Source organism: Jaculus jaculus, chromosome 4, assembly GCF_020740685.1.
Source record: "Jaculus jaculus isolate mJacJac1 chromosome 4, mJacJac1.mat.Y.cur, whole genome shotgun sequence".
In the NCBI taxonomy this organism is placed as follows: Eukaryota; Metazoa; Chordata; class Mammalia; order Rodentia; family Dipodidae; genus Jaculus; species Jaculus jaculus.
Window position 1 is genome coordinate 61,290,292 of NC_059105.1, and position 24,221 is coordinate 61,314,512.

Here is a 24,221-nt window from a genome sequence, read left to right on the forward strand (position 1 = left end):
GGTGGTGCATGTGTTTAATACCAGCACTTGGGAGGAAGAGGTAGGAAGATCACAATGAGTTCGAGGCCACCCTGAGAGTACATAGTGAATTCCAAGTCAGCCTGGGCTAGAGTGAGACGCTACCTCAAAAAAAATAAAAATTAAAAAAAAAAAAGAATATGCTGAACCAAATTCACTTCACCTGTTCACTGGCACTGATTTCTAAACTCTGGTTCACCTCTAAAGGCTGATGTTGCTAGACAGCTTCATCTTTAGAGGGTGTGCTGGTTCTCGTACCTTCCTTCTCCTTTATTAAGTCGTGTCTGGTCCTTGTCTAGTGCTTGTGTGCCCTGCAGGCTACCAAATTCCATGGAGCAAAGAAGACACCTTGGTGGTCATGTCTTCTTTCTCTGCAGAGACCCATACAAGACTTCCAGCTCAGTGAGTTGAAACTGAGATGGACAGGAAGCCATTATGGCTCAAGCAAGCACATGAGTCAAAGAACAGGTTGGCAGAGAGCAAGGCGGTTCTGTCATGATAGAGACTAAGGTCACTGCTCCTGATCTAGGAGGGCTGTGCTGGGCTGGTAGCACATGGGTTAGGGAGTTCATTACTCATCTCTCTAAATCTTAAGGTCTAATGCAAACAACACAACCTTGGCTACTGTCCTTCCCTTCCCATGGGATAAGAAGAAAGACACTCTAAGAAGTTCATGACTGCCTCATGGGGTCACCGTGCCCTACTCCCACATCCGTCCCCCAGAAACCTATTTCCTTCTTAGTGTGATGAAGGAGGTTATCCTACTCCGCAGGTTACACAGCTGGGAATCTCAAGATCAGTACCAGAGGTTGGGGGCTCCTCCACATGCCCCCTATTCAAATAGACCCATTGCTGTATAAACAAAAGAACATTAGATTTACCCCAAGGAAGCTGCTTGGCTCATTTATATCACCAGATCTAGGATGTTTATGTGTAGATACATGTGCATTCATGCACACATGTGGATGCATATGTATAAGCTGGTTGACAAAAGGTTTGCACAACCTCAAATCCACCAGGAGAGAGCTTCTCAAATAATGTTCTTTTTAACATTTTTATTTGTTTGAGAGAGGTGGAAAGAAAGAGGCAGAGTGTGTGTGTGTGTGTGTGTATGTGTGTGTGTGTGTGTGTGTGTGTGTGTGTGTGTCTGTGAGAGAGAGAGAGAGAGACACTGTGGGCATGCCAGGGCCCCTTGCCACTGCAAATGAACTCCAGACGCATGTGCCACTTTGAGCATCTTGCTTTTACATGTGCAATGGGGAACTGAACCCAGGCTTACAAACTTTGCAAGCAAGTGCCTTTAACCACCAAGCAATCTTTTCAGCCCTAGTATGTGGGGATTTTTTTTTTTCTTTTGTTTGTTCGTTTGCTTGTTTTTGAGGTTGGGTCTCACTCTAGCCCAGGCTGACCTGGAATCAGTCTATAGTCCCAGACTGGCCTTGAACTCATAGCTATTCTCCTACCTCTGCCTCCAAAGTGCTGAGATCAAAGGTGTGCACCACCATGCCTGGCAATCAAATAATTTTCAGTGGCATTTCCAAGCCTTCAGTAACTCATCTGATAAATATTTAATGAGTTACTTCTGTGTGCCACACCCTGCCCACTGTGGTGAAGACTGTGCCGAGACAACAACAAATGAGCCACTCTGACCTCCTTCTTTTCTGTTGGATTACTAGCAAGTAATTACACAGTGTGGTGCAGGGACATCATTAGCCACTGTCCCATCATGCTGGGGCCTTGAACTGATTCCTTTCAGCTCCAGTCAAGTTCAGGTTTTCAGGGTCCTACTTTCACAGTTTCTGGAGGCACTCAGGATCCTGTCCCTCTTTCTTGACTTTATCGATATCCTCGGGCCTTATGTGTTTGGGGACTGCACACAGGTGCATTTCCCAGAGAGGTGTCCCTGTCAGTGGGTGGTCATGGGTAGGGCGCTGATGGCTAAGTCTTCACCAGTGTCCCATGAGAAGAGTAGCTGGTGAGTCCCTGAGTGCAAGCAGTGAGAGAGGCATCTACTTTAACAAGGGTGGTACAGGCCAAGGACCCTGATTTAACTGCTAGGTGGATCAAGAGTGCTTGAGTAATGCCTCCATGGTAGCCTTACCTTGGACTTTGTGTCCCTGGGTAAATGTGCTGACATGAGCTGCATGCTCCAGGCCCCTCTCCTTCACTCCCCAGCACCCTTTCTCTGCCCTCTGTGGCAGGGGGAACTCTTCCCTTCTGTTTCTACTGTCTTCCTCATGACTCACTCAACTCAGAGCCCTACTCAACCTAAACCAAGTTTCCTTCCCCTGGAGGACCCAGTGGCTTCATAGGAATAAAGTCCTCCTCTTTAAGTAGGCTTTGGTTTAGGCTTTACATACACCTTTGAAAGGCGTTTTATCATAGTATCTATTAGTTAACACTTAAATTATGCTGAACAAATGATATGAAGCTAAAGTTTAATGATAATTTCAAATTACTATGGGTACACTAAACTCAAATGCATTTCTCCCATTCATTCCAATAATGTCCTGTTTCCCCCATTACCACACTTAAACTATCCGAAACCATAATGATAATGAGAACTCTAACTTCACTAGCAGAATGCTTTGTTGATGAAGTCATAGCTGAATGGGCTATTAGGAGGTGGAGCCTGGTTAGAGGAGGTACATCACTGGAAGTGTTTATCTTAACCCCCTTTACCTCCCCTCCTTCTCCTCTTTCTCCTCCTCTTCCTCCTCTCTTTCCTTTCTTCTTTCTCTTCCTTCTCTCTCTCTTTCCTGTCTGCCACCAGGGGAACAGCTTTCCTTCACCACACTCTTCCCACCGTGATGCCCCTGCTTTCCCACAGTCTTCAAAGCAACAGAGCCAGCCAACCATGGACTGAGACCTCTGAAATCATGGGCTGGATCTACTTTCTCTTTTAAGTGGATTGTTTCCAGGAATTTTGTCCCAGCAATGAAGGCTGAATAACACAGTGGGTAGAACAACAACATAAGACCTACAATTAGAACAACCATTAATGTTCAATATTTCTTGTTTCTGAGCACTTGACTAGGTTCACTATTTTAGTCATGCCGCACAACACTGCCCAGCATGGTTTTGTGATTATCTACAAAAGAATGCTTAATCTGAGAATTTTTTTTTCACAGTTGGCATCAGAGTAGGGTTTGCTTCCATACCTGTTATGAACCATGTTCCAAGCAATTACAAGGTAAATTTAAAAAATGGCATTTAGAGAAAATGACAGAAGAATTGGTATTACTTCTTAGTAATCCTACTGCATTGGCTTGGTGGTTTGAATCAGATGTACCCCATAAACTCATGTATTTTTTAAAAAATTTATTTTCATTTATTTATTGCAGACTAAGAGGGAATAGGCATACCAGGGCCTCTAACCACTGCAAACAAACTCCAGACACATGTGCCACCATGTGCAGCTGGCTTATGTGGGACCTGGAGAATCAAACCTGGGTCCTTAGGCTTCACAGGCAAGTGCCTTAACTGCTATGCCATCTTTCTAGCCTAAACTCATGTATTTTTAATGCTTGGTCCCCACCTGGTAGCAATTTGAGAGGTGGAGGAAGTATACTGCTTGGGATGGGCTTTGGGTTGTTATAGCCCAGCTTCCTCCTTGCTAGAACTCAGCTCAGTCTGGCTACTTTGTGCCTCCTGCTATGGCAAGAAGTAATGTCCAGTCTCTGCTCTACTATGCTTTTCTGTTGTGATAAAAATTCCCCCCAAGACTATAAATTAAACTAATCCTTTACTCCCATTAGATGCTTTAATTTTTTTTTAGGCTTTTTGTTTTGTATTTTATTTATTTATTTATTTGCAATGGAGAGAGAAAGGCAGATAGAAAGGGAAAATGGACATGCCAGGCCTTCAGATACTGCAAACAGACTCCAGACACATGCGTCACCTTGTACATCTGGTTTACGTGGATATTGGGGGATTGAACCTTGGTCCTTGGCCTTCGCAGCCAAGCACCTTAACCACTGAGCCACCCCAGCCCCTATTAGATGCTTTTTGGGGGGTGTTCTGTTCCAGAAACGTGGAGGTAACTGCAACTGGTAGCGCCACGTCTGATGTGTGCTCCTGCTCTCCAAGGAGAAGTCTTTTTCCAGGATAGTCTTGGCCTCTCAAGAATTGATTCTGCATTAGCTCTGATCAACACTAATCTAACAACTGGTATTCATTCCAAGTCTGTGAGCTTAGACACTTCCCCCAGTGGTGCACACACACACACACACACACACACACAGAGAGAGAGAGAGAGAGAGAGAGAGAGAGAGAGAGAGAGAGAGAGAGAACGAGAGAGAACATTACAACCCCAAATTGGTCCAGGCTGCTCATCTTGAGAAACAGACCACACAGCAAGTCATCTTCATCTGTATCCCAAGTGCTGCCCATGGTGTATCAAATTAGTTTGTCTAGGACAAAAATGGGGTGGCCTTTGGATTAGCATTGATCCATTTTTAGTGGTAGTGTAATGGTTGGGAGCCAGACCTTAGGCTCAAATTCCTCAGGTTCAAATCTACCCCTGCCAATTACTCTGGAATTTCAGATGATGTATTTATTATGAACTTTATATGTAGCATAAGATTTTAAATACTCTCGGGTTCTTTTTGAATATCAAATGAATATTCATAAAATATTTAACCAGTGCTGGCACATAATAAGTGCTATAGAAGTATTAGCAAAGAAAAGACCTCTGTTGTCCTTTTTCCATCACCATAGCTTGGCTTCCAATCTTCATCATAACCCAGATTCCTAAGGTCCCTGACTCTGCTTTTACCAAGAGGAGCAAGTGACTAGGTGGATAGCAACAGGTACCTTTGTTTTTTTTTGAATTACCAAAGCTGACCTACCATCCACTTTGTTGTTTCCTCCCATTTTCTGAGCAATCACAAAATGTGATATTCATGTGTCAAAGAACCCAGGACTGTATTTTAACATTTTATAGCTTCTTTGTAAAGCTACCTTATCAGTTTTAGAGGAGGCAGTTTTATGACTCTCTTTGATAAGCACTTAACTATTAAGACCCAAACAAAGGAGAGGAATGGATGGTCAAAGGATATCAGGTACTCACAGCAGCTAGAGTCTCACTTCTTGAATGTTATTCAAATTAGCTCCAAGACTCATAATTCTGTGTTTTCATTTATTGCTGCAGTAAAGCAAATGGTTCTTTTATCCAAATGTTATTTCCTGACTATTAATTCAGCAGTTATTTCAGATTGTGACACTCCTCTTTGATTTAGGGATATGGTACCTTATAAATATTTAAAAGTTGGAGACTGGCACTTTGAGAAATTGGCTTTGATTTGTCTTGTTAATATCATATGGCTGGAGTAATTATAGACTTGGAAGAAGTGGTCTTGCTCTGTGTTTCTCAGGAGAGATGAGGAGCATGTGTCTCTGGACAAGGAATCTGGCAACGGAAAGCTGTTCCCAAGCCTTTTGTAAACTAGACCTCCATGCCTGTCTCCTCAACATGCCCTGGCTCTTTACTCTTCATTCTCCAGAATTTGCTCTTGAACTTGAGTATGTGTAGATGAAAGCCACTCATTGCTTTCAAAGGTTGAAAACGGTCATTCGTGAAAGGCTTGAAAGTTTGTATGCATCTACAAACCAGCACAGGTTTATAGCAGGGCTCAGGGTGATATATAGATGGGTATGATTTAACTGTGGATCAATCAACCTATTAGGGGAAAAAAGACAAGGTCAATAAGGCCAGGTCTTCATGAACCAGAGGCCATCCTACATTTTTCAACCTAATGTTCGTATTTCCTTTCCATTAACATTTCATAATGAAAAAATGCCTATATTCTCTAATTTTTAAGATCATTAAGTGAATTTAGTGCTTTTGAAGGGTGGAAGATTTATAATGGGATGAAGGGCTACGCTATTAATAACTCTGAAGGTAGGTTCATATGGAGAGCAGCAATACTATCTCCATGGCCATTTCTGATCCTCTGGTGACAAACTGTAAGAGTGTTCAGTCCCTTCTACCAATTGGAAAACAAACTTCCCTCCTGAGACCAGAAAGACCTGTGTCCTTTTGGACAGTACCTCTGTCTCTTGGGAAATGACTTTCTGGTTGGGTTTTAATTTGAATTGATAAGAATTGCATCAATCATAGGTATTTTTTGTGTGCTTGGTGCTTTTGGCCTGCAATTCCAGGAAGGTGGGAGGGCAGTGGAATCATCCTGGCACTCCCTCAGAAGAAGAAGCATGGTGCCCATGATGGATTGCTAAGCCTGGTAAGTGGGGCACTCTCGCCAGGTATAGACACACAAGCCGCAAGTGCATAGCTTGTGTACTAGAAAGGGACTGAAGATAAAAGCTGGCATAATCTGGATTATCCACACTGATAATTTTTAAAGTGTCACTTAATAAAGATAATTTGGGGTTGGAGAGATGGCTCTGTGGTTAAGGCGCTTGCCTGCAAAGCCAAAGAACCCAGGTTCGATTCCCCAGGACCCCCATAAGCCAATGCACAAGGTGACACATGCATATGGAGTTCGTTTGCAGTGGCTGGAGGCTCTAGAACGCCCATTTCTCTCTCTCTGACTTTAACAAATAAATAAAATTTTTTAAAAAGGTCATTTTGATGATTTATGAAAATATAGGTTAAATACACTCATTCTCTTTTATTTCCTCCCCTAATCCTTACCAAGATAGCAATAAAGGTTTAGGTTTTGCTTTAGCTTTGCTTTATTTTTAAGGCATAAATTGTCAAAGACAAATAAATTGGGAGAGGATTTAACAATGATGGCCTTCTGGAAGCTAGATAACAGACAGATGCATAGCAAGTAATTTAGCAGACCAGAGAAAGGCAAAGGAAGCTAGCAATGAGGAGACTGAAAAGACAAGATTTACACCACAGACTCCTCCCCACAGACAGCTCAGGAACTGGCTCCAAGTGTGTCTACTGCTCAGAAAATAAAAAGTCGATGAGGTAGTGGGATCCGAGATCTCCTATCTCTTTCCTCATTTCCTGGAGGCTGGAGGGGATCCTCTGAAGAGGGTAGAACCACTGGGCTTTGAGGTGAAGGCTCACAGTGCAATGAGGGCAGGCAGGGAAACTAAAGACCAGACTGAGTGAACAGGTATAAACCATTGCTGAGGCCACCCAGTCCCGCCCACACCACGCTGTACCCAGAAAAGTCTCTGGGGGAATATGAGTAGCTAAGAAACAAAGAAGCAAAGATACTGACCTTTCAGGGCTTCCCTTAAGAAAACAGGTCAAGCTATCCCTACAAGCTATAATGGAAGCCTTTAAGTACCCGCTTTTAAACAAGAACAGGAAACCAACCATTACCAGACATCTAAGGAAAACCTCTGAGGTTTCAGAAACCTCTGATATTTAAAAACTTCATTGAAGAACAAAAAGACACTAATCCATCAAAGGAAAAATGCAAAGTGTGGTATATGTATATACAATGACATATTACTCCGTCTTAAAAAGGAAGGGTATCTTATTACATGATATAGCATGAATGAACCTTGAGGACATTATGCCTGTCAAACAAGCCAATCACATGAAGACGGATACTGCGTGGTTCAGGGTACGCGGCATAGCTGGGGGAAGTAAACTCCTGAAAACAGAAAGTAGAAGACAGTCACCCGAAAGCAGAAGAAGCTGGAAGCTGCTCAATGGGTGTGCAGAGTTTCAGCTTCATGCAACCTGCTATACAGCAATGTCCCTGTAGTAACAACACTGTGCTCTTAAAATTTTTTTTTTAGTAAATTTATGTTATATGTTATCACAATAAAAATGGAAACAAAATAAAAAGAAGGGAGTAGATTCTGAAAGGAAAAAAAAATGACAAATAGAATTATCACTAACATCTTCAGAGAAGGAAGGGAAGATGAGATATCCATGAGGAAACATTAGGATGCTATTGAAAAGGACCAGCTAGAGAATAAAAGAACATTTAGAAATAAAAACTGTGACATCGATATCTGAAGAGAATGAGGAGATACTACCTTTAAAATAGAACATAGAAGAAAATAACAGGAAAAAAACAGGAGAAATTGAGAAAGAAAGAAAATGAAAATCAAAATGGAAAAAGAAAAACAAAATTAAATTTTGAGGGCCAACGAAAAGTAGCCCCAAAAGATCAAAGAGGATAAGCCTTCAAGGAATTCATTTACATTTTTTCTAGGATTGAAGAAGATGATTTTTTCAGGGTAGAAGGCTTGCACTGTTCCTGGAATACTGGATGAAAAGACATTGACACCAAGGCACATTTTCATGACATTTCAAATTCTAGAAGCAAAAGGAATATCCCATTAAAGCAGATCAGGGAGTTGCTTTAAAAATACAAGAGCCTGGGCTGGAGAGATGGCTTAGCAGGTAAGGTGCTTGCCTATGAAGCCTAAGAACTTATGTGTGAATCTCCAGGTCCCACATAAGCCAGACAGACAGTGATGAAAGCACACAATGTCATGCAGGTGCACAAGAGGGCACACGTTTGTTCACAGCAGCTGGAGGCCATGACAAGCCCATTCTCTCTCCCTCTCTCTCTTTACCTCTTTCTATCCCTTTCAAAATTTAAAAAAAAATGAAAGAAAAATAAGGAGCCTAGAATCTCAAAAGTAGTATCTGAAACTAAGAGAGAAACGCATGTAACTTTCTCATGGAAGGATGTCCAACTTAGACATCTTGCTTGGACAAACTATCAGTGTAATGTGACATGACAGAAAAACACTTTTGGATGGTGAGTCTCACACATGTATCTAGCCCATGCCTTTTCTTCGGAAGTATGAAGATATGTCTTGTTTATTTTGTGTATTTGAGAGTGACAGACAGAGTGAGAAAGAGGCAGATAGAGAAAGAGAGAATAGGCACGCCAGAGCCTCCAGCTGCTGCAAACGAACTCCAGACTCATGTGCCCCCTAGGGCATCTGGCTAACGTGGGTCCTGGGGAATGGAGCCTCGAACCAGGGTCCTTAGGCTTCACAGGCAAGTGCCTTAACCGCTAACCCATCTCTCCAGCCCAAGGATATGTCTTATCTGTGAGGAGAGAGACCAAGAAAGAGAAATGTGTAGTATACAAAAACAAAAGGAGAAGAAAGCATCTTAAAGGATGAGATGGGGCTGGAGAGATTGCTTAGTGGTTAAGGCACTTGCCTGTGAGGCCTGAGGACCCAGGTTCAATTCCTCAGAACACACATAAGCCAGATGCCCATGGTGGCACATGTACCTGGAGTTCGTTTTCAGTGACTACAGGCCCTGACATGCCCATTCTCTCTTTCTCTCTCTCTAATAAATAAAAATTAAAAAAAATTAAAAAGGATGAAATGATACAGCAGACACAGAAGGTAGCCATCCACGTGGAGAAGTGTGGATGCTCAAAGGCAAGATTTCATGAAATTTATGGACTGCCCAAAGCATCCAGCATTTTGAAAGGAGGCTTAGACAATTGGTAGAAAGTTTGAGTTAATTATAAGCACACAGACAGCAAAGCATGTATTAAAATAGATAATTCTCAGCTGGGCATGGTGGCATACCCCTGTTCCCACTGCACTGGGGAGGAGGAGGCAGGAGAATTGGAATTTCAAGGTGATCCTCTAATATATACTGAGTTTTGAGGACAATCTGGTCTACTTGAGAAGAGTGTGACTACATGTGTGCATGTGCTGCAGCTAGCAAGGTAAAGCTAATTTGCTTTTAAAACTAATGTGCAGCTGGGTGTGGTGGTGCACACCTTTAATCCCAGCACTCAGGAGGCAGAGGTAGGAGGATTGCCATGAGTTCGAGGCCACCTTGAGACTACATAGTGAATTCCAGGTCAGCCTGGGCTAGAGCAAGACCCTACCTCAAAAAAATACCCCCCAAAAATTATGTGCATTATACCACAAAGACACATGTATATCCATGTTTATTATTGCATTAGTAAAAATACTCATAAACCAGGCATGGTGGTGCATGCCTTTAATCCCAGCTCTTGGTAGGCAGAGGTAGGTGTATTGCCATGAATTCGAGGCCACCCTGAGATGTGAGTTCCAAGTCAACCTGGACTAGAGTGAGACCCTACCTCAAAAAACAACAACAACAAATCACTCGTACTATGGAATCCATCTAGATGCCTAATAGCAGATGAATGAATAAAGAAAATATAGTATATATACACAATGCTATATGCAGTGAAGTTTTATTCAGCCATAGAGAAGAATGAAATTCTTTCATTTGTAGGAAAATGGATGGGACTGGAAATCATGTTGCACAAAAGAAGCTATGTCTGTATACATGTGACATGAAAGAGGGGACAAGTGAGGACAATGGGACGAGGGAACAAGAAAGGGTAGCGGGGGTGATATGAGCAAAATGTCTGATATGCATTGTCAAGGGCATAGTGAAACCTATCATTTCGTACACTAATTTTATAAAACCCATGTTTATTTAACTTTAATTAAAATGTTTTAACGGAAACAAATAAAGTGCTTCCATGGGGTCAAAAACTCTAAGCAAGCAGTTAAGCTTGCTTGTGAAGCCTAAGGACCCCGTTCGAGGCTTGATTCCCCAGGACCCACGTAAGCCAGATGCACAAGGGGGCGCACGTGTCTGGAGTTTGGTTGCAGTGGCTGGAAGCCCTGGTGTGCCCATTCTCTCCCTCTCTGTCTGTCTATCTATCTACTTATCTGCCCCTTTCTCTCTGTGTCTCTCTCAAATAAATAAATAAAAATAAAAATAAACCTCTAAATAAGGGCGCACGTGAGTGCACACACGCACACACACACACACACCATGCTTCAACTTCACAAGCCTTACTTTTTAATTCCAATGAGCTACAGTCTCAAGCCTGTTAACATATTAAAATGATATAGTGATGGGTAAGAGGATTGATTTTTTAGTAGAAATAGTTTTCAAAATGGAAGAGTAATTGTCCTGACATGTATGTATGTGTGTATAACATATATATATATTTGCTCATTGTTTGTCCTTAGTGTAAGGAATAGCCAGTGTTTAGATTTTAGCTTAGACATGTAAACTTCTACGGGGAAGCAGAGTTGGAAAGAAAGGATTGATTATGTGGTTTCTGAAATGCTTACAGTGACCAGGGTTGGATTTAATTGTTTGGCCAAAATAGTCCCAGGGCACTAAATTACCCTCAGAGTAATTTATGCCCAGCAAATAGCCTAGGAATACAAATTCAGAACGGTCTGTGATAACTTAAAAAGCACTCCCCTTCCAAGAGTGGCCCAAATGGTGTGGTAAACCCACAGAAATCAGCATAAAAATAATTTCCAGAGATTTTTTTCCTCCTCTTTAGGTCTGTGCAGGGCAATTGACCAACAGTCACCTAATATGTATTTTTTTAAACCCTGAACTTGTAAGTAGGGTTGTAGTTACATTGGGATGTTTATACAGACCAAAGCTAAACAATCTAGCAAAACTTATCTCTTCAATGAAAGTATGCTTATGTTAATGCTCTGTTTTATTAACACATTATATTGTGCACCAGAGATGTACAGTCTGATCATTTCTGGCCTTTTGAATATACAGAACACGTGTGCAACAAAGGGTCCTTACAAGCTGCAGTAAAGCCAAGGGTTCCCAACTCCTCTGCACAGCAGCAATTAAAATGCAGAGCTGCTGGCCGCCCAGATGTTCCTTGCATTTAGTACTCTATAATATGCATCAGAATATATTGCACAACCATGGTTTCTGTAAACTAGACAGTTCTGCATTCTAAATTCTGCAGACTAGATCCAGTGTGTGTATTTTATCTTCTGATGAGCTCCCCCTCCCCCACCCCGGTTTCATTTGCTTGGGGAAACAACAGTTCAGAAACAAAAGACATTTATGGCTTGGAGTTTAGCTGTATCAGGGTGTAAGTGCGGGTCAGGCCTGATTTACGTGGCACTTCTGATAAGCAGGGGAGGAAAGCAAGACGCAGGGCTTGGTGAACTTGGCTTGACTTATGTCTTTTGCTTTTGTAGGCAGCCAACATCCCTCTGGTGTCAGAACTGGCCATCGATGACATCCATTTTGATGACTTTTCCCTCGACGTTGACGCCATGATCACAGCTGCTCTTCGGATGTTCATGGAGCTGGGGATGGTGCAAAAATTTAAAATCGACTATGAGGTAAGATGTTTGGTGTTGGGTGCTCTAAAGAGTATGTCTGGGATAATGTTTTAGCTACTCTGAACAAAAGGGTTCTCCAAGACACAGCACCGGTCATGACCCCTGCTGGGCATGCTCATGGAAGGATCGTGAGAATCTGACGTCATATTTGGAAGGCTTTTATCCCCTCAAGGTATCATTTTGGTGACAGTGGTCCTCTGGGGACACATATAACTGCCTGACCCAGCCTCTCCCTCCCGTTGCAGACACTGTGTAGGTGGCTTCTGACAGTAAGGAAAAACTATCGAATGGTTCTGTACCACAACTGGAGACATGCCTTCAACGTGTGTCAACTCATGTTTGCCATGCTAACCGTAAGTGTTCGTGTGTGGTCAGTGATGGAGGACAATCACCCGCATCTGCCTGGACCTCTGGTCATCTCCTGTACATTTCCATTTCTCTCAGAAACTGCCCTGTGATTACCATGTATGGCAAGCCATTCCTGCCCTGGTAATGAAAGTTTATATTTGACTATTTCAGAGCTTGAAAGTTACAAAATCATTGGCTCCTTGGAGCAGGAGCGTAGTCTTAGGATGAGGATGCAAGCTTCTTTTCAATGTTCTCTCTTGGTAAACTGGTTCTTTTGCCTCTTCCGCCAAATGCTTGAATTTTCAAAGTAACCCCTTAAAGGGAATGGGAAAGAGTGATTGGACAAGGAAATTTCAGGATAAGATTCCCTGGATTGCTGGAAAGTTTCAGCAGGAAAGATGGGAACATAACCCCAGGAACCTAGAACCCAGAGAGAACACTTGTTTGGGGGGAGGGCTCTTGTGGGATTTAGGAGAAAGAAGGTTAAGAGTGGATGTTTGGGGGGCTCTTGTGGGGCTCAGGAGAAGGAAGGATGAAGGTGTGTAATTGGGGGCTCTTGGGGGCAGTTTCAGGAGAAGGAAGGGTGAGGGTGTGTAATTGGGGGCTCTTGGGGGCAGTTTCAGGAGAAGGAAGGGTGAGAGTGGGTGGACAGGGTTCAGAAACTCACTAAGCCTAAATTCTGTCCCGTTCACTCTCAACAGTGGCAGTGGCCATTGCATTTTATGGAGACAGCCAGTATGATAGGCCAGGGGCAAGCCTTGGCATTCACCCTGAAAACAAGTGTTGGTGGCAAAAATGAAAACAAAATCCTCTACTTGTCCCCATCTGCTAGCAAGAAATGAGGCTTATGTCGGCCTCATTTTCACTTTCACTGTTAGTCACTAAGTGAAATGTTTTCTACCTTAAATATGTTGCTTTTGTTGGCCTCATAGCAACATATGCATGCACACATACACATACATATGTGTGGATGTGTATAAATGCACTTACCATACAGAAAATAGACTATAATAAGTTCTAGGTTCTTAAAACATAAACACAAATGCCTTTATCTTTGTAACCACTTTAAAATTTAGACACAAAATCAAAAATCCCAAATGAAATACATTTCCTTTCGGTTCAAGTGAACAGGAGCTCTTCTGGTTCTTCTCTGCTTATTGAAATTGTACTCATCCTTTGCAGCATTAATCCAGTGCCAGTACATTTTCCTATAAAGTCCCCCCCACGCTTTTCCCAAAACATCAATAATAATTTCCTTCTCCACACTGATACATAACACATCTGTATATCTACTCTGTGTCTTAACTTACCAATCTCTCACTGGCCAGTAAACTGCCCAAGAGAAGAGCTAATTCCTTCAACAACACTCATTTATTTATCCACCACCTATCTATTGAGAGCACCCTACACTCTTCCATGTACTTGTCCTATTTTCAACAAATGTATGCTGGATCAGCTTGGACTGAAGTGTGCATAAGGTCTAGGAAGATGCTTAGGGACTTGTGTGGGTCCTCCTCTGGCCTGGAGAACTGGCTGGTCCTGCCTGCCAATTGTGCACACAGTCAGAGCGCAGCAGCAGTCCACTGCACAAGAGAGATGCTCCAAAGCATGGGCCTCAATTGCCCACGTGATGACCTTGCTGAAAGACAGAAACCGAGGGTTTTGCTTTTCTTTATCAGATCACAGTAGACAAGAAAGTATTTCTGTGCGCAGAGATCATGAGTCTGGCTCCTAGAGGGCATTAACTTTTTAATTGGTTCTTTTGGAGATTGATGTATACAATTGCCAGAATATGTAAGCAGAAACCCTGTCCAACAAAGGAAATAGGAATGGCCATGACACTGTGAATTGTATGTGTTAAGGATAAAGATAGACTTTGAAAAACAATTTCTGGCAGAGAATATTAAAGATTTTGTATCTAAATTCTGGTGTGATCAGATAATAAAAATATTTAGTCATATGGGAAAATACCTGCTCAATATCAAAATCATATAAACTTCTGTGGCAGGTAACAAGTCATCATATCTATGTAAATACCCCCAAAGTGTAAACAGTGGTCATGTATGGCTGTTGAGTTACAAAGTGTTGGGACAGACTTGAATGGCAAGCCTCTGCATAGTCGTGAAGCAGGAACCTGGCAGGAAGTGGTGGGTCTTGGTGGACCCGTGGGAGTGAAAGGGAGCAGATGGTTAATATTCATCAGTGAATAGATTCCCAGTACAGACAATCTGGATACTCTTTAAGAAAGTGGAGAAGGAGAAGTTCCCAGCCATGTCTCCACAATGCGGACAATGGGAACATCGCACTGTCAACATTTGAAGGCTGCAGTTATTTTTACATCTGGTCAGCAAGTTGAAAAGTGCCGCTGTTAGAAAGGTTTGGGTTTTGTTTTCTGTATCCATGCTACTGCAGAAGCAGAAGCCTTCACTGTGGCAGTCTCTAAGGGGGGTGGCAGTAAGGAGCTTTCCAGAAAAGATGCGAGTGAGTGCTGCTTTATTCCCGCTTCAGTAGAATTGGATAGCTGCACCTGGAAAAGTTGCTATTGCCTTTCCTTTACATTTTGCTGAACTGTAACTCAAGATTACAAGCTGAAAATGTCAATTAAAAAATATTTTAGGGGGCTGGAGAGATGGCTTAGCGGTTAAGTGCTTGCCTGTGAAGCCTAAGGACCCAGGTTCGAGGCTCGCTTCCCTAGGACCCATGTTAGCCAGATGCACAAGGGGGCGCACGCGTCTGGAGTTCATTTGCAGTGGCTGGAAGCCCTGGCGCGCCCATTCCCTTTCTATCTGTCTCTTTCTCTCCCTCTCTCTCTGTCACTCTCAAATAAAGAAATAAAAATGACAAAAATATATATATATGGAGAGAGAGAGAGAGGGAGAGGGGGGAGAATGGGTGCACCAGGGCCTGTAGCCATTGCAAACAAACTCCAGACACATGTCCCACCTTGTGCATCTGGCTTACGTGGGTACTGGGGAATCGAACCTGAGTCCTATGGCTTCAACCTCTAAACTATCTCTCCAGCCCAAATCAGAAGGCCTTAATTAAGAAAAAAGCTATGGCTATAACTAAAATTACTTGATCAGGATAGGAAAAATTCATTTAATTCACTCATCAAATCTCACTTCTGAAACCTGACCTCATGGTAATAGGATTGTTTCAGACGCTCCTGAACCCTATTGGTTCTTTGACCGTTTGGATCTCGTTCCGTTCAAAGGCTCCCATGTTCTATTTCTGTGTGACTAGTTAAAACCGACGTTTTCTATTTTGTTTTTTTTGAGACAGGGTCTCATGTAACCCAGTTTAGCCTTATACTTGCCAGGGATGACCTTGAGTTGCTGCTCCTCCTCCCGCGTAATCAAGTAATCCCACGTGATTGTGATGGTGTGTCACTACCTCCGTCAAAAAAGAATTATTTTTTTACTCTATGCCAACCACTGGATTCAGCCTAGATCACAAAGCATAAAAATAATATAAAAAGCCATGTGTGCACTGAATTTTCCTCTAGATGGCGCTCCAAGGCAAAGTTTCTCAGCCACTTGCGGTTGGGGGGGTGTGGAATAAAAACACACACAAAAAAACCTTGACAGATCTTTCATGAAAGTGCTTCTTTCCTTCTGGCGCAGGGGACACTGAGGCACACAGCCGACAGCAGAATAAATGTTTTCACCAACAAAGCCAGGCTGTCTGAACAGAGCTCCTTCTCTCAGGATAGGCCTGTTTTATGACTGCCTCTTGGCCCGCCATGCCGTTAGCATAAATAATACAGCATTCTCTCCGTGTGACCTGAAATCTGATTGTGCATGTTCCTAAGCCCATTGTCTCCAGGAACGGGAAGATGCATAGTTACATGTGACTGCTGAGCAAATTTTGGCACCACAAATGATGACAGGACATTGGAATTATAAATATATGCAACAACTTCCTGGTCTTTAAGTCTAAAATTGTTCCACACACACACACACACAAAAACATGGGTTCAGAGTTGTGTCTTGCAAAAATATCCAGGCTTATGTTTAACTATTAGTATGTCATTTATTTTATTAGAACTTGAAAAAACAGGCCCTTCGATGTGAATTCTGATAGACATTTAGTTCACCTAGCACTGTACTGATCACTTACTGATTTGGTCCATACAGCTGGCCTGAAATTTAAAATTTATATGACGAGAGCTTCAATGGTATCCTTTTGTTTTAAAGAAAATATTTTAGATAGTTACAATTTATTAGGCTTGAATGCCTCCAATAAATACAGTAGGTCATGCCATTCATACTCATGGTTAAAGTGGGAACGGAAAACCTGCAAGTGGATGATAACTATGCAAATTCTTGTTTTCTACATAAGAATGTAAAAACGACACTACTCACCATGCACACGCAAAATGAAATATGAAGGACACATTTCTTACATTCACGGTGTAAACCAGAGAAGGGAAAAGACTATTTTTGTTTCTATTGTGTAAAATTAAAGGCATATAGTAGTGTCTGGGTTGCAGAGACATGTGTTGGTTTTATAAATGATGTATGATTTCTGACAGATTTTCCAGGGTAGGGGTTCCTTAAGAGTCAGTATTCTTTACTGGCCTATAAATATACTCATTAGCACTTTGTGCCATGCCCTGCATCCTGTAAGGCTCAATAAAGATGAATTGAATGAGTGAATTTAGTTTAGGGTAATATTCAAGAAATTATGTTACTCAGTGTCTAGCTTTTAAAAAAAAACATTATAAAATGTTGAGCAGATTTCACTGCTATTAATCCTGTTCTTTCTTCATAGCCACTAAAGTTCAGCTAAGGTTCATATAGAATATTATGATCTTGCAGAATTCACTGGATATGAAACGAGAAGAGCACATGATCGCATTAAAATTCACGGTGGTGCTGGCGGCCTGGCTCTGGTGGGGAATTGCAGTTAAACACTAATAATAACCAAGTATCACAGCACACATGTCAACAACCCCTGACGTTTACTGGGGGCTTCTTACATCCCCAACGTGGAGGTAGTATGTTTAAGTCCATATTTGTGTTGTCAACAGGGTTATTTTCAGAGATAAGTCTGGGCCATTTTATTGATAATTCAAATGAGGGAGCCGAAAGGACATTTAGGGAGAAAATGCATTCCCTTCGCAAGCTGCAGCGTCACACGCTTCGCTGTCTGAAGTTGTCAGGGAAGTCCTTGATTTTTGAGGTAGAAAATTCTTTCTGCATGGTGGTCACAGAAGCACAACTGGAGGTCTTTGTTTTCTCCCCAAGAAGGACAAAACCAACTGAATTTTAAAATGAAACGTTTTCACGAGATAACCAGCATTCTCATCTCAGTAGAGATCAAATTCTTCTGCTGGTTGTAGCATAGGAAGGTACAAGGTGATCTCCGTGTTTTGCTCTGTAACAGACTGTAGTCAGCAATAGCTGTAAATGTAAGCATCATCTTACCTTGGATTTTCTTACCAATATACGTACTAATGAGCTATATTTACCTTAACATAAACCACAGCATTGCCACAATAGTATAATAAAATTTGCATGTTAGAAAAACCACCTTGTTAATTTTCATGTAGGTATAACTTAAAATATGGCAAATTTTCAATTTAGGAAAGGAGAAATTCTTAATGCTTTTGCAGAACTCAGTAGCAGTCTAGAAATTATCTGCAGAGCTAATCAGTTTGAATCAAATGTTTGGGCTGCATTTGAGACTCCTGTCTTTCAGTCCTGTAAGAAGGCTTCAGTTTTTATTCTCTCTACCTACACTTCAGAGCTCCAATTCGCCACGCCATTCTTCTCCCCATCGTGCTTTTCATCCACATTTATTTCATAAAGGTAAAAAAGCAAAGCTGAACATAATTAAGAACCTGGTGTGCTAATAACCAAACCTACAATTGGGCAGGATAATCCAATCCGTTTTCTCTCACAAGAGAGTAACCTCCATAACTCACTTTAAGCGCTGCCATTCATGAGTTATGAGTCATTCCCTTTCTAGTGAAAATAAATTCTCCGCACTGCACCACCAGCACAAGCTGGGTATTTTTTCGGAAGACATGTAAATTGTAAAAGTGTATGAACGTAATCAAGTCGGACGTTACCAGGAAGCTATAAGCTCTTACTGATGGACACAGGCTTGTAAGGAAATGGATGTGGCTTGGGGGCTGGGCATGTCTACTTACAACACAGGATTTTTGATTAAAGTCAGTTTATTCTTGAGATTTTTATGGTGTTGGTAAACTACTTAATCTGTCGCTTTGTGTTTTATGACGCCAGCCGAATCCTCCAGGTCAGAGAAACCGGGCAGCAGAACCACATCGTTTATCACAGCCTCCATTTTCCACAGTGTATAACTTCCTAGTGGCATGTTCCTGGAGCTGAAACCTGGCACTTATGGGTGTTTAAGTTAGGGGCTTTAAAAAGTTTTAATTTTTCATGGGTCTCATGTTTAATCTTAACCTAATGATGGCAAATAAAAACTGGGGGAAGCTTTGAAGAGGGTTTCTTCTCTTGAAATTCAACCTGGCCTCCCAGGGGACTTGGAGAGTGTTGTCTCTCTGCCGTTAATATGACCAAGTGAACTGCTTCTTTCTCTGTGCTCACAAAGCCTGGGTGATATCATATTGAGACCACCCATAATTCATCATAAAACATACACTTTCTAAACATGCTGCCCTTGTCCTCAGAAAAGTCATAGCAGATATACCTTAGTGGTAAATGCTAAGGCTTTAAGAATTTGGCTTTCTTTTCCTTTTGTCTCCTTTTCAATGCAGTAGATGCGGAGCATACAGCTAGCCTTGTTATATCACTTTAATTTTCTCAGGTTTTTGTTCATCTTTAATTGACCCATAATTCTTAAATCCTGTTCAGGTATTTATCAGGAATTATGTTGATAACACTGGGCGATTATTGTCACTGTTGTTGTTGCACAGTTTTATACACACAGGAGAGGAGAAATATATTGGCTGATTTTGATTTGCCCACATGAGGTCTTCCTGAAAATGAAATAAAAAATTTCACTAGAAACTCAAATTCTTTCCTTTACTTATCGACACATAATTTACCATAAAGACCAGTGAATTTTGCCATCTTACCTTTCTGGGACTTTTTGTAGCTAAGCATTTGCAGGTTATTTGAGAGTAAGAGTCACCATGTGCCCAAACCTGCCTTAGAGTTTATGATAAGATACTAAGGGCTTTCAGAAGTTCTCATTGTAAAAGAAAATCATTTTGGAATGGCAAGATGACACAGTGGTTACAAATGTGTGCTTGCAAAGCCTAACAATCCCAGTTCAACTCTCCAGTGCCCACATAAAGCCAAATGCACAAAGTGGCACATGCCTCTGGGATTTGTTTGCAGTTGCAGGAGGACTTGCCATGCCCATTCATATTCTCTCTCTCTCTCTTCCTGCAAATAAATAAAAATGTAAAAATTAATGTAAAAAAAGGAAAAAGCAGAAAATCATTTAGGTGTAAACTATTGGGTTTTCCCACTGCGAGGAAAGAATCACTTTATATTTGAATCAATATTTTTAATGACAAATTAATAATTGGCTACATTCATCCTCAGAAGACAGAGAAACAAATTTGCTCAAAAGTCTTTCAGTGCCATGGTTGATCAGGAAAACTAGGCATGGTGAGCGTCCCAGTGCATGTTCTTGTAAAGAGACTGTAATGTGTCAGTGCTGAATGGCAGTCTCTGACAGCTAGAAAGGTCCTGGCCTTTGGGCTTCAGATAGAATTGAAGTGCCTCTTTTCCAGTTCTGCAGACACAGCTATTGGCGTGCAACCACCTCTGTAAGAACCAATTGACTTTGACGTCTTGATTCCATTGCATGTCGCATGCGGTGGAGTTCTGTGCATGGTGACTTCTCTCCCTGGTGCTTTCATCATTTACTATCCCTAGTTGGCAAAGGCAGTGGAAGACAACAGAAGAAAAGAGACATCAGAATAGTAGAGGGATGAGTTGGAAAGAGGAAGGGGTTCAATGTAGGGGTAAGGGGGACAAAAGAAAGTAACGGGTGGGAATTATGATCAAAATGAATTATGTTCATGTATAAAAGTTGTCATTAAAAAGGTTTGTAGAGGGCTGGAGAGATGGCTTAGTGGTTACCCGCTTGCCTGTGAAGCCTAAGGACCCCGGTTTGAGGCTCGGTTCCCCAGGACCCACGTTAGCCAGATGCACAAGGGGGCGCACGCATCTGGAGTTCATTTGCACTGGCTGGAGACCCTGGCCCGCCCATTCTCTGTCTCTCTCTATCTGCCTCTTTCTCTCTCTGTCACTCTCAAATAAATAGATAAAAATAAACAAAAAATTTAAAAAAAAAGAGAAGAGACTTGCGAAGGCATTTCATTTTAAAAAAAAAAAAGTTTTGTAGAGCTGGAGAGATTGTGTAGTGGTTAAGGCACTTGCCTGGAAAGCCTAAGGACCCAGATTTGATTCTCCAGGACCCACATAAGCCAGATGCACAAGGTGGCACATGCATCTAGAGTTTGTTTTTTTTTTTACAGCAGCTGAAGGCACTGCCATGCCCATTCTATCTCTCTTTCTCTCGTTCTCTCTCTCTCTCTCTCCCTCTTTTTCTCTCTCTCCGATCAAAAGCCAAATACTAATTTTAAAAAGTTTTCTAAAAAGCAGGCAATCTGTAGTCTCAGGTAGTATAAATTTCCCCAGAAGCACTGCTGGTAGGCAAGCAAAGTCAGATTCTGTCCTAACACTTGAGAAAATCCTCTGCCTAAGTCATGGCATTGGAGCAAATCAAGCTATGTCTGTTCACCTGCAGGCCCCTGGGCTTCATGCATGGATGCATCTTGATGCAAATGCAGCAGTCCCAAGAAGAAGCATGTCAGGTTTGCTGTAAATGCAGATGGAGCTCAAACAAGGATCCTGAAAGTTCCACCACCTTGATCCACCCCTGACTATCTTGTTATAGGTGTCCCTGAAAGTGTCCTTCCTGTATAGCCTTCAGTCCCAGTTAGAACACCAAAATTTCACAGATTCCTCACATTAGAGGTAGCTTAGCAGCTGGGCTAGCCATCACCTATGTAACTTGAGACATTGGTTTAGAAGACAGGAGCACTTTATATGTGACATTTATAATGAAGCCCTCAAAGAACATGTGGCTAAAATAAGTTTGATTTTAACAATGTACCAAAAGTTCTAGACAGTGACTGTGCAAGCCTGTGTGCAGCAGAAATGAAGACATACTTCCTATGTAAATGCACCCTGTCTGCTCACTCAAGCCGGAGGTTCGAACTCAAGCCTTCAGTAGCTATCTCAGAACTTTACAGCATAGACCGGGAATATAGTGGGCAGAGTTTCCAGAAGATATTCTTCTTTAAGAATCCTGTCATTCAAGCCCTTGGGACTGGGTAGCATTCTTGGTTTTGTGTGTGTGTGTGTGTTCAAGAGACAGGGGAGGAAGAAGAAGAGAAAAGTCTCTCCCAAAACCCAGCCATACTGTCTTGCTGAGGGCTCTGCAGCAGTTCGTGGACATCAGCATCTGTGGAGGCACGTTGGGATATCTGGATCTCCAGTACCATTGCTGGACTTCTTTCCTCTTGATTTGCTGTCTGCCAGACCAACAGAATGAGCACCTTGGGAAGGTCACCACCATTCTGCCCCTCCAGGCACTGTGTTCAAGAGGAAACACGAGGGCAGACTTTCTGGTTTCTCTTTCGCAGGTTCCCGTGTCAGGGCTGCAGACATGACAAGGCCTGCAGTCCATGATGCAGCTTCTCCAAAAACAATGCAGAGGTGCTAGGCCACCTCCACCATTGCTGCATGCCACAACCCAGGACCCGGGTTGTAATGACATCTCATTGAAGAAGGTCACTCTGTGGCCAGGCTCAAAGTATGAACAGACTCTACACACAGCAAGGTCCAGGGTTGTTCACAAGTGCCTGAGCTAGTGCAAATGCTCAATAAATATCTGCTCAGTGAAAAAAATGTATGGGCACTTTTCACAAGCTCCCCATTTTATTTTAAACTAGGACAGTTTGATCAAGTACAGGTTTATCTTAAAAGGAAAAAGTCTAGGGCTGAAGAGATGGCTCAGCACTGGCTGGCAAAGCCAAAGGTCCCAGGTTGGATTTCCCAGTACGCATATAAGCCAGATACACATGGTGGTGTATGCATATGGAGTTTGTTTGCAGTGGCTAGAGGCCCTGGTGTGTCCATTGTCTCTATCTGCCTGTTTCTCAAATAAATAAATTCATTAAATATTTTTTAAAAACAAAAAGTCTAATATATATATATATATATATATAAAATATAAAATAAATTTTAATAAGTGCTCTTTATGGTTATTTTGGACAAAAAGGAGACATTTTGTTACCTGTAATCCACTGCTTAGGATTTTCTGATGCATATCCTGGTAACCTTTCTCCTATGCATATTTAGACATTTTATAAAATTGACTTTTTTTTTTTTGGTTTTTCGAAGTAGGGTCTCACTCTGGTCCAGGCTGACCTGGAATTAACTATGTGGTCTCAGGGTGGCCTCGAACTCTTGATGATCCTCCCACCTCTGCCTCCCAAGTGCTGGGATTAAAGGCGTGTGCCACCATGCCCGGCAAAATTGCCATATTTTTTATAAGCCATTGTACCTTTTTTGTTAACATTCCAGGGTTTTTTAAAAAAAAACAATTTTTTAAAAATTTTTTTATTTATTTATTTGAGAGCGACAGACACAGAGAGAAAGACAGATAGAGGGAGAGAGAAAGAATGGGCACGCCAGGGCTTCCAGCCTCTGCAAACAAACTCCAGATGCATGCACCCCCTTGTGCATCTGGCTAACGTGGGACCTGGGGAACCAAGCCTCGAACCGGGGTCCTTAGGCTTCACAGGCAAGCGCTTAACCACTAAGCCATCTCTCCAGCCCTTAAAAAAACAATTTTGACTGGGAACTTTAGCATACGAACATCCTACAAATTGGCAGTACTCTCAAGGGAGTATCCTCTTTTGTGCCCTCCCCTCTGCCGCCATTGCCCTGAGGGCCCTGCTCAGGGGGACTGTGGGTAGTAATCACCATGGGGTTATGAATGTGCCAGTCAGCTCCTGTGGGGAGGACAATGCCTCTCAGTATGCCTCCGCAGCCTGTGGCTCTTACATTCTTCACACCCCACCTTTCACGATGTTTCCTGAGCCTTGATGGGTGTGTTAGAAGTCTAACCTTCTTTGTTAAGCTGTGTATCTTACCAGGTTCATGTTAGTGTACCAGAGCCATATTAGACTAAAGTTGCCTAATGGCTCCATAGTATCATCTAGTACCACTGAAGAACAATGCACTTCAAAGATAAAGCCCACTCCATGAAAATCCATAAAGCTCTACTGCCTAATGCTTTGTTAGCTCAAGACTACTTAAAGCTGCTTTAGGACACCTGTACCTTCAGGGTGGAGGCTGGAGAGCAAGGTGAATGAGAATACAGATTTGTAAATCAGACTGACTTGGCTTTAATCCTATCCTGGCTACTTTTCAGCTGTGTTATCTCATACCTCGATGTTTTTGCCTATTAGATGGGAAGATGAGAATATATCTGTCTAGAAGGTCCTTATGAGAATTAAATGAATTCATGAAGCTGAAGTATTTGGGAGAGTACCTGGTATATGCTAAGCATTCTGACAGTATTAATAACTGTTAGTATTTTCCCAAGCCTATTTTTCTCAAACATAGCAACTGCTTGATGCTTAACAGACCCTTAGGACCTGCGTTAAATGAGTAAATTCTCCATGGGACCATCTAGGGTTGACATTATGGCTGTTGAATTTGTTCCTGTTTGGGTTTAACAGAACAAGAGTAAAA

At 42.1% G+C, this 24,221-nt stretch overlaps 1 protein-coding gene across 1 annotated transcript in view; it reads left to right on the plus strand.

Moving 5' to 3' along the window:
- Positions 1–24,221, plus strand: part of Pde11a (phosphodiesterase 11A) — a 419,014-nt gene that overhangs the window by 304,607 nt on the left and 90,186 nt on the right. Inside the window, exons 11-12 of the mRNA XM_045146663.1 lie at positions 11,950–12,096; positions 12,342–12,449. Coding sequence (XP_045002598.1) covers positions 11,950–12,096; positions 12,342–12,449 — 255 coding nt within the window. The remainder of the gene's footprint in view (positions 1–11,949; positions 12,097–12,341; positions 12,450–24,221) is intronic.